The 14426-nt window shown below is 42.8% G+C and overlaps 2 protein-coding genes across 3 annotated transcripts; one reads left to right on the top strand and one right to left on the bottom strand.

Moving 5' to 3' along the window:
• Nucleotides 1–109: 109 nt before the first annotated feature.
• On the bottom strand, nucleotides 110–9036 carry sparcl1 (SPARC-like 1). The gene is made up of 11 exons (XM_056585649.1): nucleotides 8937–9036; nucleotides 7953–8008; nucleotides 7754–7819; nucleotides 6494–7633; nucleotides 6089–6185; nucleotides 4627–4748; nucleotides 4380–4500; nucleotides 3494–3630; nucleotides 2261–2409; nucleotides 1547–1695; nucleotides 110–658 (listed from the first exon to the last, which is right to left on the bottom strand). The coding sequence occupies exons 2-11, from the start codon at nucleotides 8004–8006 to the stop codon at nucleotides 630–632; spliced, it is 2064 nt and encodes a 687-aa protein (XP_056441624.1). The 5' UTR covers nucleotides 8007–8008; nucleotides 8937–9036; the 3' UTR covers nucleotides 110–629.
• A 615-nt stretch (nucleotides 9037–9651) lies between these two features.
• On the top strand, nucleotides 9652–14165 carry LOC130379224 (dentin sialophosphoprotein-like). 2 transcript variants are annotated; one of them, XM_056585921.1, is made up of 8 exons: nucleotides 9652–9863; nucleotides 11484–11538; nucleotides 11936–11983; nucleotides 12331–12387; nucleotides 12597–12641; nucleotides 12758–12796; nucleotides 12902–12961; nucleotides 13071–14165. In XM_056585921.1, the coding sequence occupies exons 2-8, from the start codon at nucleotides 11485–11487 to the stop codon at nucleotides 13884–13886; spliced, it is 1119 nt and encodes a 372-aa protein (XP_056441896.1). In that variant the 5' UTR covers nucleotides 9652–9863; nucleotide 11484; the 3' UTR covers nucleotides 13887–14165. The 2 variants fall into 2 exon arrangements, with proteins under 2 accessions (XP_056441896.1, XP_056441895.1); XM_056585920.1 differs by lacking the exon at nucleotides 9652–9863 and adding an exon at nucleotides 11206–11333 and having other exon boundaries at nucleotides 13071–14162.
• The last annotated feature ends 261 nt before the right edge of the window (nucleotides 14166–14426 follow it).

Raw genomic sequence — 14426 nt, 5'->3', positions numbered from 1 at the left:
CAGTGTTTATTTCATCAACCCATTCGCAGTAACAACACTCGAGTCTGTGAAATGTCCAACCAGCTTTAATGAGAACCGTAAGCATGACAAAACACTTGAAGTTACATAGAGAGAGAGAAGAAAAAAATACATAGAAACCATAACAAACAATAATCCAGTTTTACCACTTTTATAATGGTAAACATCTTTCTTTTTATTCTTAAAATACTTCTAGAATAATGTGTCATCAAAGCACAAAAACATTTAAAATACTCTAATTGAGTTTCACTAGTTTAATTTTTTTCCTTTGATATTTTCTTTCCATTCTTAATACTTTCTTTCCAAACACTTGTAAACGCACCCCCTTAATGAATGTATTTATATGTATTACTGTATGTGTGGATAATGATGAATGTTGATTATACGGTTAACATCACTTGGGTAAGAACACTGGCTCCCCAAGGGCAGCCCGACCCCGTTCCCTCGGTCACAGAGCACCAACAGAACCATGATTATCGCCATCGTTTTACATTGTCAGTGCCTTTTGATAACATATTTAAATGTGCCCTACTTGCTGACCGCTTTGTGCGTGCTGCCTGTTACAACACTCGAGAAACGGACCCTCTGGTAGGCAAAGTACTTGAGGGCACTCAGAAGAGGAGGTTCACATCCATGTCCTCTGTGGAGGGAAATACAAGGGAAAAGTATTTTTCTATTAAATTGAAGAAATTACGCCATCAAACAATCGATAAAAATGACCAAATTACCTAAATCAAAGCTTATATCACGATTTAGGATGCAGTCTGAGGTGTAGTCTGACTATGGATCTTGGGATATAGACAGGTATAGATATTGGTACGGACAGGTAAAGAACTGGGTATAGACAGGTATAGACAATAAAGACCTGGATATAGACAGACATAGACAGGTAAAGATCAGGGTATAGACAGGTATAAACTTGTGTATAGACAGGTATAGACGGGGAGAGACAGGTAAGGACCTGTGTATAGACGGGTTTAGACAGGTATTGACCTGGGTAAAGACAGGTATAGAACTGGGTAAAGACAGGTTTAAACCTGTGTTACCTGTCCAAACCTGTGTTTGGACAGGTATTGACCTGGGTATGGACAGGTATTGACCTTGGTATTGACAGGTATTGACCTGGGTATGGACAGGTATTGACCTGGGTATAGACAGGTATTGACCTGGGTATGGACAGGTATTGACCTGGGTATTGACAGATATTGACCTGGGTATAGACAGGTATTGACCTGGGTATGGACAGGTATTGACCTGGGTATTGACAGGTATTGACCTGGGTATGGACAGGTATTGACCTGGGTATAGACAGGTATTGACCTGGGTATGGACAGGTATTGACCTGGGTATTGACAGGTATTGACCTGGGTATAGACAGGTATTGACCTGGGTATGGACAGGTATTGACCTGGGTATGGACAGGTATTGACCTGGGTATTGATTGACAGGTATAGACCTGGGTACAGACCTGGGTACAGGCCTGGGCACAGAGAGATATAGACTTGGGGAATCCGACACAGATGCTTACCCTCCTTGATCCCAAAGCAGTGGGCCCACTCGCGGAAGGAGACCTGCTTGTCCTGGTCTCCATCACACTCCTGGAAGAAGCGAGAGGTGCAGTGCTCCATGGGAACCAGAGGGACCCTCAGGGGGGCCAGCTCAGAGTGGGACAGGAGCCTGGAGGGTGTGGGGGGGGGGAATACCATTTAGTTTACCCATGTTTAGTTATTTAGCAGACGCTTTAATCCAAAGTGACACACATGTTGAGCTGAGATGTTCTTTATTTATCACAGATTCATCACAGGACATTATGCTGAGGCTGAGAACAACCAAAGCACACGATCAGAATTGATCGTGTGGGATGCTAAGGCAAGTTTATAAAAAAAATATTGGGAGAGTACAGATTACACATCCACGATTGGAGATCAGGAGATAGAGCCAACGTTTTGAATACAAGAGCAAAACAATAAGTCAAGTCAAGTTTCTAATGAAGAATTTCCTCATGTTAAAAAAATATATATATAAATAAAATGAAGAGTAACCCTTCATCAAAATGGCTCATTTAAAAATGGTCAGCCAATTAGGTTAAGAGTCATCGCCATTAAAGCGTTTTCGGTGCAGTATGATTACTAGAATCAGTGCATAGGGAAATAGTTTGAGTCTGAGAAAAGTCCAAAGACAGAGTTGGCCTTTTTTCGTATTAGACAATCACCTATGGCTCAAATATCAAAGTGAAAGGTACCTGTCAGAAGGGTGCTTGTCCATCTGGGCGAACTGCCAGTGCACGGGGTAGATGTACAGGTTGTAGTTCTTCTCAAAGTCCTGGGCCAGCAGGTCTAGGGGGTGATCGCCTGCATGGAGCTGGCGCTCATTCTCATGGATCTTCTTCACCTGCGCTCATCACAGAAGGATGCAATTAAAATTCACACAGAATTTAACTGATTTAATGACGTGTGTCTTCAGCCTCACCGAATAGTTCTCAGGGAATATGTCGTTTTGGATGAGGGATACAATAATCATTGGGTTTGGATTTGGGGATTTTAGGCTCCCCAAATAGTATATAATGTAGTATTGTATAATATAGTATAGTGAAATACACTATAGTTTACTATACTAAACTCTACAATACTATATTATACTATCGTGTAATATACTAGTATATTATAGTATAGTATAGTATAGTATAGTATAGTATAGTATAGTAACTAGTATACTATAATATAGCATATTATGGTATAATATAGTATCATATAGTATAGTCTCATGGCCTGTCTTTGTCTTCATGTTGTTTAGTGTTTGTTCTCCAGATGTCCTCTATACATGTCCTCTATATGTCCTCAGACTTTCCCTCCCCTTATATCTCCCGACTCTCCATCCCCTCATTCCCCTCACCTGTGTTTCCTTATCTATCTTCCAACCTGCAACTCATTCCCGATCACTCTCCCCCTATTTATACAAGTTCCCCTCCTTTGTTCCCTTGTCGGCTCTTTGTTATTGTCATGTCCCTTGTACTTCACGGTTTCCAAACTATAAGTGTGTTTCTGTCACGGTCGGGTGCTGGCGAGGCAGGCGGAACAAAGAGGTATTGATCCCAATGCGGACGAGAACTCTGGGAATGAGACAAAAGGGCTTTAATAATGAAAACACACTAATCTCCATGAACTGACCGAAAAACAATCACAATTTGGAAACCGCAAAGAACAAGGAACATGACACAAACAAAGAACCAACAAGGGAATAAAGGAGGTGAACGTGTGAAAATGGGGGGATATTGATTGAGAGGGAATGAGTCGCAGGTGGGAAGATAGATATGGACACAAAGGTGAGGGGATGGAGAGGCCGGAGATGTAAGAGAAGCGAAATTCTAAGGACAACTGGTCATCAAGGGGAGAAGGAACACGGAACAACATAAAGATGAAGCAAACATGACAGTTTTGTATAGTAAGGTCAACACTGTTGTGTTGTGTGAGGCTACCTTGATGCGCTGCTTGGACGTGAGGAACCCTGGGCTCATGGAGTCGTGACTGTACAGCTGGAGCAGAACGTTCTTCAGCCAGTCCCTCATCCTCAGGGGGAACTGGACCAGCTCACTGTCCAGGCAGGGAGCCAGCACTGACACACACACACACACACACACACACACACACACATGCACACACACACACACACACACACACACACACACACACACACACACACACACACACACACACAAACACATGCAGGCACACACATACAAAAACACACACACACACACATGCACACACACACACACACACACACACACACACACACACACACACACACACACACACACACACACACACACACACACACACACACATACATGCAGGCACACACATACAAAAACACACACACAAACACACACACACACATGCAGGCACGCACATACAAACACACAGACACACACACACAAACATATGCAGGCACGCACACACATACTCATACACAGATGTATGGTAAGAAAGAAAGACAGACCCACAAACACAAACGGACACAGGGTGAATAGAGACGGAGAAGCAGTCAGGCCAATCCATCAACAGTCAGACAAACAGACGTTCCACCGGAGCGACAAGCAGATATACAGACAAGCCAATGCACAAACAGACAATCAGACAGACAGTCAGACAGACATATAGACAGTCAGAGAGACATTTTGACAGACAGCCAGATAGTCGAAGTCAGACACACAGTCAGACAGACATACAGACAGTCAGACAAGCCAAGGCCCAGACAAGCAGAGGGAAGGCAGTAATTAGTTGTGAGTTAGCCTTGAGCTATATGCTGAATGAAGGAATGCTGAAAACAGGGTGTGGGTTTGAACCCCTGTGAGGTCATACACTTGCAGGGCCCCGTGTAGTCGAGGTGCAGTTTATGTCCTCGCTTAGTTCCCTCCAGGTTGCATTTAGTAGCAAACAGCACACATGCCGTGTCATATGTTTTATTATTGGTCCCACAGACCTGCAGAAGTGAAGAACACCAGACAAACAAAATCAACTGTCAAGTTAGGCTTTTCGGCCGGATTCTGTATGCATAATTTCACCTGCTTTTCGGGGCGAATTTATGAATTAAATGTTCAGAACTCACGTGATCAAATTCATTGACGCTTGCAGGACATTTGGTGGGCTCCTGACAGACACACGCAGGCTTCAGGTCTGCGTCCAGCATACAGGCCTTCCCACGCTTACAGCGGAAGTCCATGCACGGGTCTACAAGAATATAAATTCCAAAAATAAACCAGACCATCTGACACTATAGTATGCTTCATTTTTTGTTTGAATCTGAGATCATCTCCTTCAACAATTGTTCAATTAATTGTTCCAGTTCATTGTACAGTTTATATTTTTGTTGTTATATATACCCCATTAGAAAAGCCTAATTTGTATGCGTATAAACAATTTGTGTCTCAGTAGCTATTTAAATGGTTTTAATAAATGGATGGATAGCAACAGCTAAGCTCGAGGCCCTCATTAAAGGCACCCAGTGCAACTTTATGTAAACATTCAATGAAAAATAAACATTCAATTTCTAGTCTTTTTTACACGTAGTAAGTTTCAATAACTCCATACCATTACATATCGACATTCAAGGAGCAAAGATGAGACGTCACTGTGTGGTGAGAACTGATAGAAAATCGTAAACAACAACAATCGCCGGTGGGGAGAAGCCATTTTTCCATTGACTGGAAGCCTGCTTTATTTATTGTAGGTTACAAAAAATAAAGAAAATGGCGGCATTGTTGTTGTTATCGATTTTCTATCAGTTCTCACCACACACCGACGTCTCATCTTTGCTGCTTGAATGTCGGTATGTAATGGTATGGAGTTATTGAAACTTACTACGTGTAAAAAAGACTAGAAATTGAATGTTTATTTTTAAGCCTCGAAAGTTGCACTGGGTGCCTTTAAAGCCCTGACATTCCAGTCCCGGCTGGGAGTTTACACAGGACTTTAGTTCAACTTCATGTCCCTCATTGATTCCTTAAGCCCGCCTGGTTGTGTTGTTGTAGCGACCATTAGGCTAGGTTAGCGCTATTCATGTGGAAGTTATACCAAAGTAACCCAGTCAGCACTTTTCAATCAGGGGGGGTTGGGGGGGTAATGGGTGCCTCCAGCGTGGAAACCTTTTGGTGGTCTTCATGTGCTGGTGGAGGATGAAAATTCAGTTTATCCTGAAATGACCAGACCCTTACTGAAATGACCCGACCCTAACTGAAATGACAAGACCTTTACTGAAATGACCAAGGCACAACAGAAATGACCGGGTGCTAACTGAAATGACCAGGGCATAACTGAAATTACCAGGTGCTAACTGAAATAACCAGGCCCCAACTGAAGTGACAAGAATCTTTCTTATATGGCCAGGCCCTAACTGAAATGACCAAACCCTAATTGAAATGCTGAGCCTAACTGAAATGACCATATGCTAACTGAAATGAACAGGCCTAGCTGATATTATCAGGTGCTAACTGAAATGATCAGAACCTAACTGAAATGAGCAGGGGCTAACCGATATGAACAGGTGCTAACTGATATGAACACTTTCTAACCAGAGGCGTTTTCTTTCTGATGACTGGCTGGTCTGGTGCTGGGGTAGAGTTCAGCCGTGGACCGGATCTGGACTGGATTCATTCCCACTAAAGGAGCCTGTATGTGTAAAGAAAAAAATGGTTATAGCTGTGCATAATATACGTATATATACATATTCCATGTAGAGGTGGACATTTCAGTTCCAGAAAGTACAACTCCATGCTAGTGTTTCCAGACCACCTTCTGTATAGAGTGTAGTGTAGTGCAGTAGAGGTACTGCTTAAAATCTGCTGATTAAATCCACATTTTGCACAGACTTTTTATTTTTACTGCCCACCTCTATTCTCTCTTTTACATTCAATCCCTCATATCATACGGTTTACAACTGCCTTAATTGCTCTGGAAGATGGAGAAGTGTCCAGTACCCATTTCCCCGTCCGCCTCCTCTTGTTCTTGGGGTCGGTGCTGTCAGCGTTCGGCCCCTGTGCTTCCGGTTCCGGACCACGGCCAGCCTCGTCCCCTTGCACAGCATGCTTCCTCGCTCGCTGGCGCGTCGACTTTCCTTTCTTTCCCTTTGGGACGCTCCCGGTGTGGTTGCTGTCCTTGTCTCCTTCTGCCTGGTTCCCCTTATCCATCGCTCCTCCATCGCCCAACCCCCGAGAGCTCTTAGGGGTCGCCAGGAGCTGGTCCTCAACCAGTTTGGGTCCGTTGCCATCCTCTTTGTTCTCCTCCTCCTTCACACTTTGCTCACCCAGGAGCTCATCTTGTCCTTGATCGGCCATTACTTCCCTTTCTAATGCATCAACGATTTTCAAGTCTTGCTCGTCCATGATTATGGTGGGTATTAGTTTAACGCTGTTAGGCTCCTCGATAGCCTGATTGTCTGAGCCCTCTCCCTTCAGGAGGGGTTGGGTATTGTGGCTCTTTAGATGTTCCTTCAGGGGTTGTAGCTCAGTGTTCAGGGGCTGTGAGAGGTCAGCATCAGATGCATAGTCAAGGTCAGCTAGAATCTCTGAATCAGTGCTCCCATCTGCTCCATCTACTGCTGATCCTGCCTTGATGACAGCCTTTATCTCCTCTTCTTCCTCATGAATTTTGGCCTCTTGTTCATCATCTTCCTTTGCCTCCTCTTCCTCCAACATCTTAATATATTTTTCCATAGTTTGGCCGTGGTCCTCCCGCTCTTTCTCCTCCTCCGCATCTTCCTGGTTTTCCGTTATTTCCCCTTCCTCCTGAGGGTTCTCAGTGTCCTGGTCGGCTTTCACTTCCTGTCCATCCACCCCCCCCTTGACTTCCTCCTCCACATCCTGTTCCTGTTCCAGTTCTCCATCAGTGTCTTTATTCAGAAGGTCTACCAGTTCCTCCTCACTCAGCAGGACGGCGGTGCTCTTCTCCCCCCCCTGGGTGGCCTGCAACACTCCTTCCTCCTGGGTGTTAGCATTAGCATTAGCATTAGCATTAGCATTAGCGCCAAGCTCCTGGTCTTCCTGTTCCCCACTGCCGGCCTCTAATGAGACGAAGGTGGGCAATAATTGTTCTGCGTCCGCCTCTTCTGGGAGGACGTCCTGAACCAGGAAGAGATAATAGTTTTTCATCATTACACTCATGCTCATATTTGATTTTATTGATCCAAATATTTTGCTAAGTATGCAATGGCGTTAAATGGATTCGAGGTTAAACAATACCTTGTGTTTGGCTGTGTGTGAGGACTTGGACAAGGCATGATGTTTGTTGTGTGGTTTGCTCTTCACCTGTTTCAAATTAATTTCAAATGAATTTGATATAAAATAAAAAAATGGAAATAGGCTTTTTCATCACGGTTATTGAATAAGCTGCAACAATAGGTATACAATAAATTAAATAATATAGAAAGATGTAACTTACTGATAAGGCAAAGGTGGTTGCAAGCAAGAAAATGCAAACTAAGTGTCCCCTCATACCTGTAAACAACAACAAAACTTCTGTAACAAGTACCAGTAACTTTAATATAAAAAGTCAATAAAAAACACAGGCAAATATAATAAGAAACATATTCCATATTCTGTATTCTGTAATATGAATAAGACCCATACTTTTCAAAATAAAGTTTCCCGGTGGAATCTGTATTCTGCATACACAACCATGCAAAGTCAAGCCCTGGGATTAGCCTGCTCTGTTGCCAAGGCTACGGGCCCGTTAGATGCACCAGTCCCATTCAGGGCTGGTAGGGACTAGTGCAAATAGCAGCAGCTACCAGACTGGAAACAAGTGGACTGAGTACACAAACGTTTTGTGATCGAAGATGGAGAAAAAACAGATGTCCCAGCGCATGCCAAGTGTAGCGCGGCAAGCCAGCAGGGCTCCAAACATGTTTGTAGGCAACAGGATTTAGAATTTACATTTATATCAAAAAGTGGTTAATCTTTCAAATCGTATCGTAACTATTGTGTGCATCGTATTCTGCAATGTACATCTCGTTATCAAGATCACATTTTCAACGATTCACATATTTTCTTCTTTGGAAAGTCCTTTTCAGGACACTTGTATTAAATTAAATGGAAATGAACAGATGCCTACAAATATAGGCTAGGACATATGTTATGCTTGTGTTTGGAAGGGGAGTTCAATGACTTAGTCATCACTTTTGCAGATTGTCCATACCTTTTCCCATCGACCTTCATCTACATAACTTTTTAACTATCAAGCCTATATTACATGAAGCAAGAACCAAAAAACACATCAATGTCAATGAAAGAAATAAAGAAAAACAAAAAAAAGCTATTTGATAGCAAGAAATTATGTCACACATTTAACCATCCACTATTCTTTGTTATATTGCTTTGAGAATACATAATTTCCCCTAATGTAAAGTGCTGGTAGTAACGTTACCTGAGGTTAGAAGTTACCAAGATAGGTTCAGGTGTTTTAGTCCTGTGTGGAGTCTCTGAAGACTTGCGGTCGTACCCCTGGCACAGTATTACACTATCTGAACCCTCCCTCCTTCACCATTACCTCCTCACACACACATGCACACGCACACACGGGCACACGCATGCATACACAAAGCCATGCATACACAAAGGCATGCATACACACACAAACCTACACACACCCACACACACACACACACATATATGTACACCAGCACATGCTAAGATAGACTTATACCAAAGTTGCACACATATACACACACACACACACACAGCCGCATGCACGCACAAACACACATACACACAAACATAAAAGTGCATGCACACATACACACTTATTAGGTTATTAGGTAGACACAAAGGAACAGTGACACACACACATACATAAATAAGGGTGGGGTCTCGATTGACAGCAAAAAATTCCTACACAAATAAAAAGGTGTCTACCACTAGAATTCACAAGCACGTTTAAAGATGAGGTTATTTAAAGAGATCCAATTGTTATTTGGTTACGGTTATAACAAGAGGTTATAACTTATAATGTAACCTCTTTGAGTTACATTACAAGAACTGTTTCATCACAAATATAAGTCCCAATTTATTCCACTAGATGTCGCTCTACAACAAAGTCTCGGTCAGAAGCTTCTTTCTGAACTAATATGTTGGCAAATTTCAACCTTACGTAAGAATGAAACATCAATGATATGACTGCACATATTCTATGTTTGTATATTTCTTAATGAAAAAGGATAGTCTTAGATACTCTTCAAGATAGCCTACAGGAAGAATGTTAAGGGTCGCAATGGTCCTGAACCTTCCGTTACGAAAGGACAACAAAACCTCAAAACATCCAAGTTCGACAAATATCTCGAAATGGCGAAACATGGTGAGTGAATGTGTAAACAGTTCACTGGGGCATGTGAGCCCAGCATCAATTATCTCCCACTCACTCCACCCTACGTTCAACCATTGCATCCCAGCGAACCGGTAGCTGTGGTTTCCTGGACAGCTCCAGACGAGTGAGAATTTGGCCTAATTACATGTTCTATTTACATAGTTCATATCGGAAGTTAAACGGAGAATTCCCTCTGTTGTTTTTCTTCAACCTTACCATATAAGTACTTCCACAGGAAACGAAAAGCAACATGCCCATTCAAAACACACAGTATGTTCGCTGCTTGCAGGACTGGACCAAGGCATTGACCTCACAGCTCACCATATTTTGTGGTTCTGTTGTGAAGTCTCAAGCTTACAGGCCTTAGCATTTTGCAACAACCACAAAAATATGTATGATTGAAAACTGGGATAATTCACCCGACTACAATAAAGAAAGATATGTCAAGATGTTTGATGTAGTTAAACACTGGGCTGAACCTCCTCTTTGTGTGGGTGCGTGGTGTTTTCTCCACAAACTGTAGCCTATGGTTTAAACCTTAACATGCTCTACGTCCCAGCCATGAGGGGGTGGAGACGCTGGCTGGATTACACTGTGTGTGTGTGTGTGTGTGTGTGTGTGTGTGTGTGTGTGTGTGTGTGTGTGTGTGTGTGTGTGTGTGTGTGTGTGTGTGTGTGTGTGTGTGTGGTTGAATACGTCTGAAGTGAGATGTATATATGTGTCTGTGTATGCCCTTATGGTAAGTGTGTGTGTGTGTGTGTGTGTGTGTGTGTGTGTGTGTGTGTGTGTGTGTGTGTGTGTATGTGTGTATGTGTGAATGAATATACATGCCTGTGCCTGTATGTGTGTTTTTGTGTATGTCTGTGGTTGTCTTTATGTGTATGTGTGTGTGTACTTCTTTATACGTGTATAGATCTGTGTGTGTGTATGTTTGTGTTTTAGATTTGTGACTGAATCTATTTGCGTACAGATGTGATTGCTGCATTCATGTGTATGTGTGTCTGAGCGGTGGTTTGTGCATGCGTAATTGTGTGTGTTTATGTGTGCCTATAAATGTGTGTGTCTGTGCATGTATGCTGCATGTGTTTGGGCGGGAGGGTGTCTGTGGTTGTCTATATGTGTGTGACTCTGTCTGTGTGTGGGTGTGTCTGTGTGTACGTGGCTGTCTATATGTGTGTGGTTGTCTGTGTGTGGTTTTTGTGTTGGGCTTCCGGAACAAGCGCACCTTCAGCCCTCCTTCCCAGGAGGAAGTGATGCAAGCGTCTTAATTGAGGTTTCTGGTACATTTATATAGACCTTGCTCGCCCCTCGCAACATCACAACTCTAGGATCTTCCAGTCTCAGTACTAGAATTCCATACACAGCATAATACGGGATCTTCACGTCTTTATTTAAACTCTTATTACTACAAGGAAGGACCATTTTCCTCATTGTGATATATCAGCCATACTCAAGAACAAGGTACTTGTCCGTTTATGTGTTGTGTTGGAGAGTTGACACGATACAAACATTCCATTTATTGTAGTTGACTTAGTTGATGAGTTCTACATGCTGCTATGGAGTTAACAGATGACGTTTCAGTCTAATTGTATTGATTCTTCTTCATTCTAGGATGAAGGCCCCCATCATCATGTTGTGTCTGATTGGAGCAGCTGTTGCCAACCCAGTAAGTTCCATTAGAAAACACACACACACACACACACACACACACACACACACACACACACACACAGTACATATATTTGCTAATATGTATTCCAATATAGTGATTTCATGTGATGACCATAACACATGCTTTAACACATCTTAACTTGCCCTTAAACATTGATGTTATAATGGTGAATATGTTGTCCTGTAAGTCATGTTGAACTTATATTTAGACATTATGTTATAAGTCTGGATACATTAAATGGTTTGTTGGACCACAATAATCATGTTGTCTTTGTTTGAGGGTTCAAATGATTCCATAACACATATTTTCAATGTAGTCATGCAATCTGAATGAAACTATTAGTGCAAATGTTTTCCTCTGACCGTATCTGCAATGTGTATTTTCTTCACAGATCTTCAACATTCTCTCATTGGACTCAAACAGCGGAGAAAACAACTCAGTGAGTGCATTCAACACAGCTCATGCACTGGGAAACAACAGCATCTGAAACGGTTTGGTTAGGTTAGAGGATATTTCAGGTTCAGACATAAATCATTTGGCTGGTCTTCAAAGAGTTGTTGTTCCAACAAAATTACAGTTTGTGAGGATAACTCTCTTTGGTCTGAACTGGGCTTTAAATCCATTAAAACCACAGGAGAACTCCCTTGGGCCAGACTATTGTTCAGCAGAATGTACAACATGCCCACAACGGTTCACTGTAACCACAAATGTGACTGGTATAGTGTTTGGAATATGCAGCTATAATTAAAGTGGATTTGTATTTTTTGTGCCTGCTTTTTTCTTCAGACCATGAGTTTGTCTGATTCCCATTCATCTGAAAATAACACTTCATCAGTGGAGCAGGTAAGGACATGAGAGCGATTGTTTAGTGTAACCAGAAAACTATTTTAACCAGAAGTCTGGCGAAATGTCTTAAATGATTCCCTTCCCTTTATAGGTCTTTAAGGTTCATTTTTTAAACTAGGCCTATATTTGAATTTTATTAAGATGATTTCCATTTTATCAAATGTGGCTATGTTATCTCATCAAAAGCATAATTTCTTTTTTTCCAGAGTTCAGAGTCGTCTGAATCATTAGAATCCAACTCTGAGGACAAGGTGGGCATTAAAATATCCAGAGTCCACACCCTGGTTCATAGCCTATATTGAATGTCAAAGGAAATAACCCTCCGGTAGACTACTTTATTTATTTGTGCTTATTTTCTTGCAAACAGACTTCTGAAGAATCCGAAAGCCACTCACTTGAGAACCCGGTAGGAACATTTTATCAAATGTTCTATTTTTCGCATACATTTTTGCTCATCATGTTACTAGCCGTTGTTGGGAAATAGTCTGAATAACCACTTGGTGTCTTTCAGATCGCCCTTATTGATGAAACTAGAGACAACAACAGTGAAGAGGACAGGAATGTAAGAAAGGTGAAACAACAATGCTTCATTCATTGATCTTTGCCTTAGCACTATTCAAAACGTATACATTGTCTCTCGATTCATTCTATTCATTGACCATCCTCGTTTTTTTTGTCAGAGTTGGCTGTCAGTGTTCGCCAGTGTCGTCCACTCGAGGAGTGGTGAGGACAGCAGCAAAGAGGCCACGGGTCAGCTGGTGACGCCGCCGCCCCAGACCTCCGTCGTCTCCATCCTCCCCTCGAACCAGCCGGGCAGCACCATAGCCCCGGCCAAAAAAAACCTGATGGTGCCGGATGTGAGCCCGACAGCAGCCGGGGACAGCAGCGAGTCCTCAGAGGGCCCAGATAACACCAACAGCACCAACCTTCTCGTCGGTGTAACGGAGGCCCACAACAGTAGCGAGAGCAGCAGCAGCAGCAGCGAAAGCAGCGAGTCGAGCCAAAGCAAGTCGAGCGAAAGCAGCGAGTCGAGCGAAAGCAGCGAGTCGAGCGAAAGCAGCGAGTCGAGCGAGAGCAGCTCGAGCGAAAGCAAGGAGTCGAGCCAGAGCAGCTCGAGCGAAAGCATGGAGTCGAGCCAAAGCATCTTGAGCCTAAATAGCTCGAGCCTAAGCAAGTCCATTCAAAGTAATTCGAGCGAAAGCAACGAGTCAAGCGAAAGCAGCGAGTCCAGCCAGAGCAAGGTGTCTAGTGAAAGCAGAGAGTCCAACGAGACGATCAGTGCGGCCAGCGACAGCTCAGAAGACAGCCAGAGCAGCGACAGCACCAACAATAAGCAGATCCAATCCAAAGACTGCTCGCAGGGAGCGAAGGGAGACGAGTGCGAGAGTGAAGAAGAGTACTTCTTCCAAGACATAGGAGACGATGCCCAGTATCCACTGGAACATCTCATGGCACTCAAAGATAACCACTTGTTGGAGCTCAGCTGGCGGAGATGATGATGCATGGGCGCCGTTTAAGCCAACAGTCCCTTGGTTTACGAATGATCTACTGTTGCACACGTGCCCCAGACTTTTTCCACTACTGTGTTTATGCCTGTGTTATCCTCATATGCTTTAGCATTGGCACAACGAGATTGGGGATTTCTTTATTGTGTTGAGCAGTTGTATGGATGTTTTAAATATTACTATAGGCCTACTGTGTTTTTACTGCAAATGATGTATCCTAAAGTTACATTAAAATATTTTCATACGCAATTACGTTATGTTGTATCTTTTTTTATGTTTATGAACTATATTAAAGCCACGCCACGGCCGGTTAGCAAAGTTAGTTAGACGGTGGTGCTAATAACGCCAAGGTCGCGTGATCGATAACCGTACTGGCCATTGACATTTTGTTTTTTTCAAAGGGTAAACTCTGTTCATTTTCGTTACTTGGTTCCCTCGTGAAAACCCTTTCGACGTGATTTGAGATTATGTTTTCGTAAAAGATCCACTAGATGGAGACAAACTATACAAGGCAAGGAAAACAACCTAATG

The sequence above is a fragment of the Gadus chalcogrammus genome, chromosome 3 (genome assembly GCF_026213295.1).
Source record: "Gadus chalcogrammus isolate NIFS_2021 chromosome 3, NIFS_Gcha_1.0, whole genome shotgun sequence".
In the NCBI taxonomy this organism is placed as follows: domain Eukaryota; kingdom Metazoa; phylum Chordata; class Actinopteri; order Gadiformes; family Gadidae; genus Gadus; species Gadus chalcogrammus.
The sequence above is the reverse complement of the archived record's forward strand: the minus strand, read 5'-3'. Positions and strand labels throughout refer to the sequence as shown.

Bases quoted from the DNA above. Each gene is read 5' to 3' on its own strand.
- sparcl1 (XM_056585649.1), bottom strand. From the start codon at position 8,006: ATGAGGGGACACTTAGTTTGCATTTTCTTGCTTGCAACCACCTTTGCC. The intron at 7,820-7,952 runs GTAAGTTACATC...AATTTGAAACAG, and splicing joins CAACCACCTTTGCCTTATCA to GTGAAGAGCAAACCACACAA. The intron at 1,696-2,260 runs GTACCTTTCACT...CACACCCTCCAG, and splicing joins GACAAGCACCCTTCTGACAG to GCTCCTGTCCCACTCTGAGC.
- LOC130379224 (XM_056585921.1), top strand. From the start codon at position 11,485: ATGAAGGCCCCCATCATCATGTTGTGTCTGATTGGAGCAGCTGTTGCC. The intron at 12,642-12,757 runs GTGGGCATTAAA...TCTTGCAAACAG, and splicing joins AATCCAACTCTGAGGACAAG to ACTTCTGAAGAATCCGAAAG. The intron at 12,962-13,070 runs GTGAAACAACAA...TTTTTTTGTCAG, and splicing joins AGGACAGGAATGTAAGAAAG to AGTTGGCTGTCAGTGTTCGC.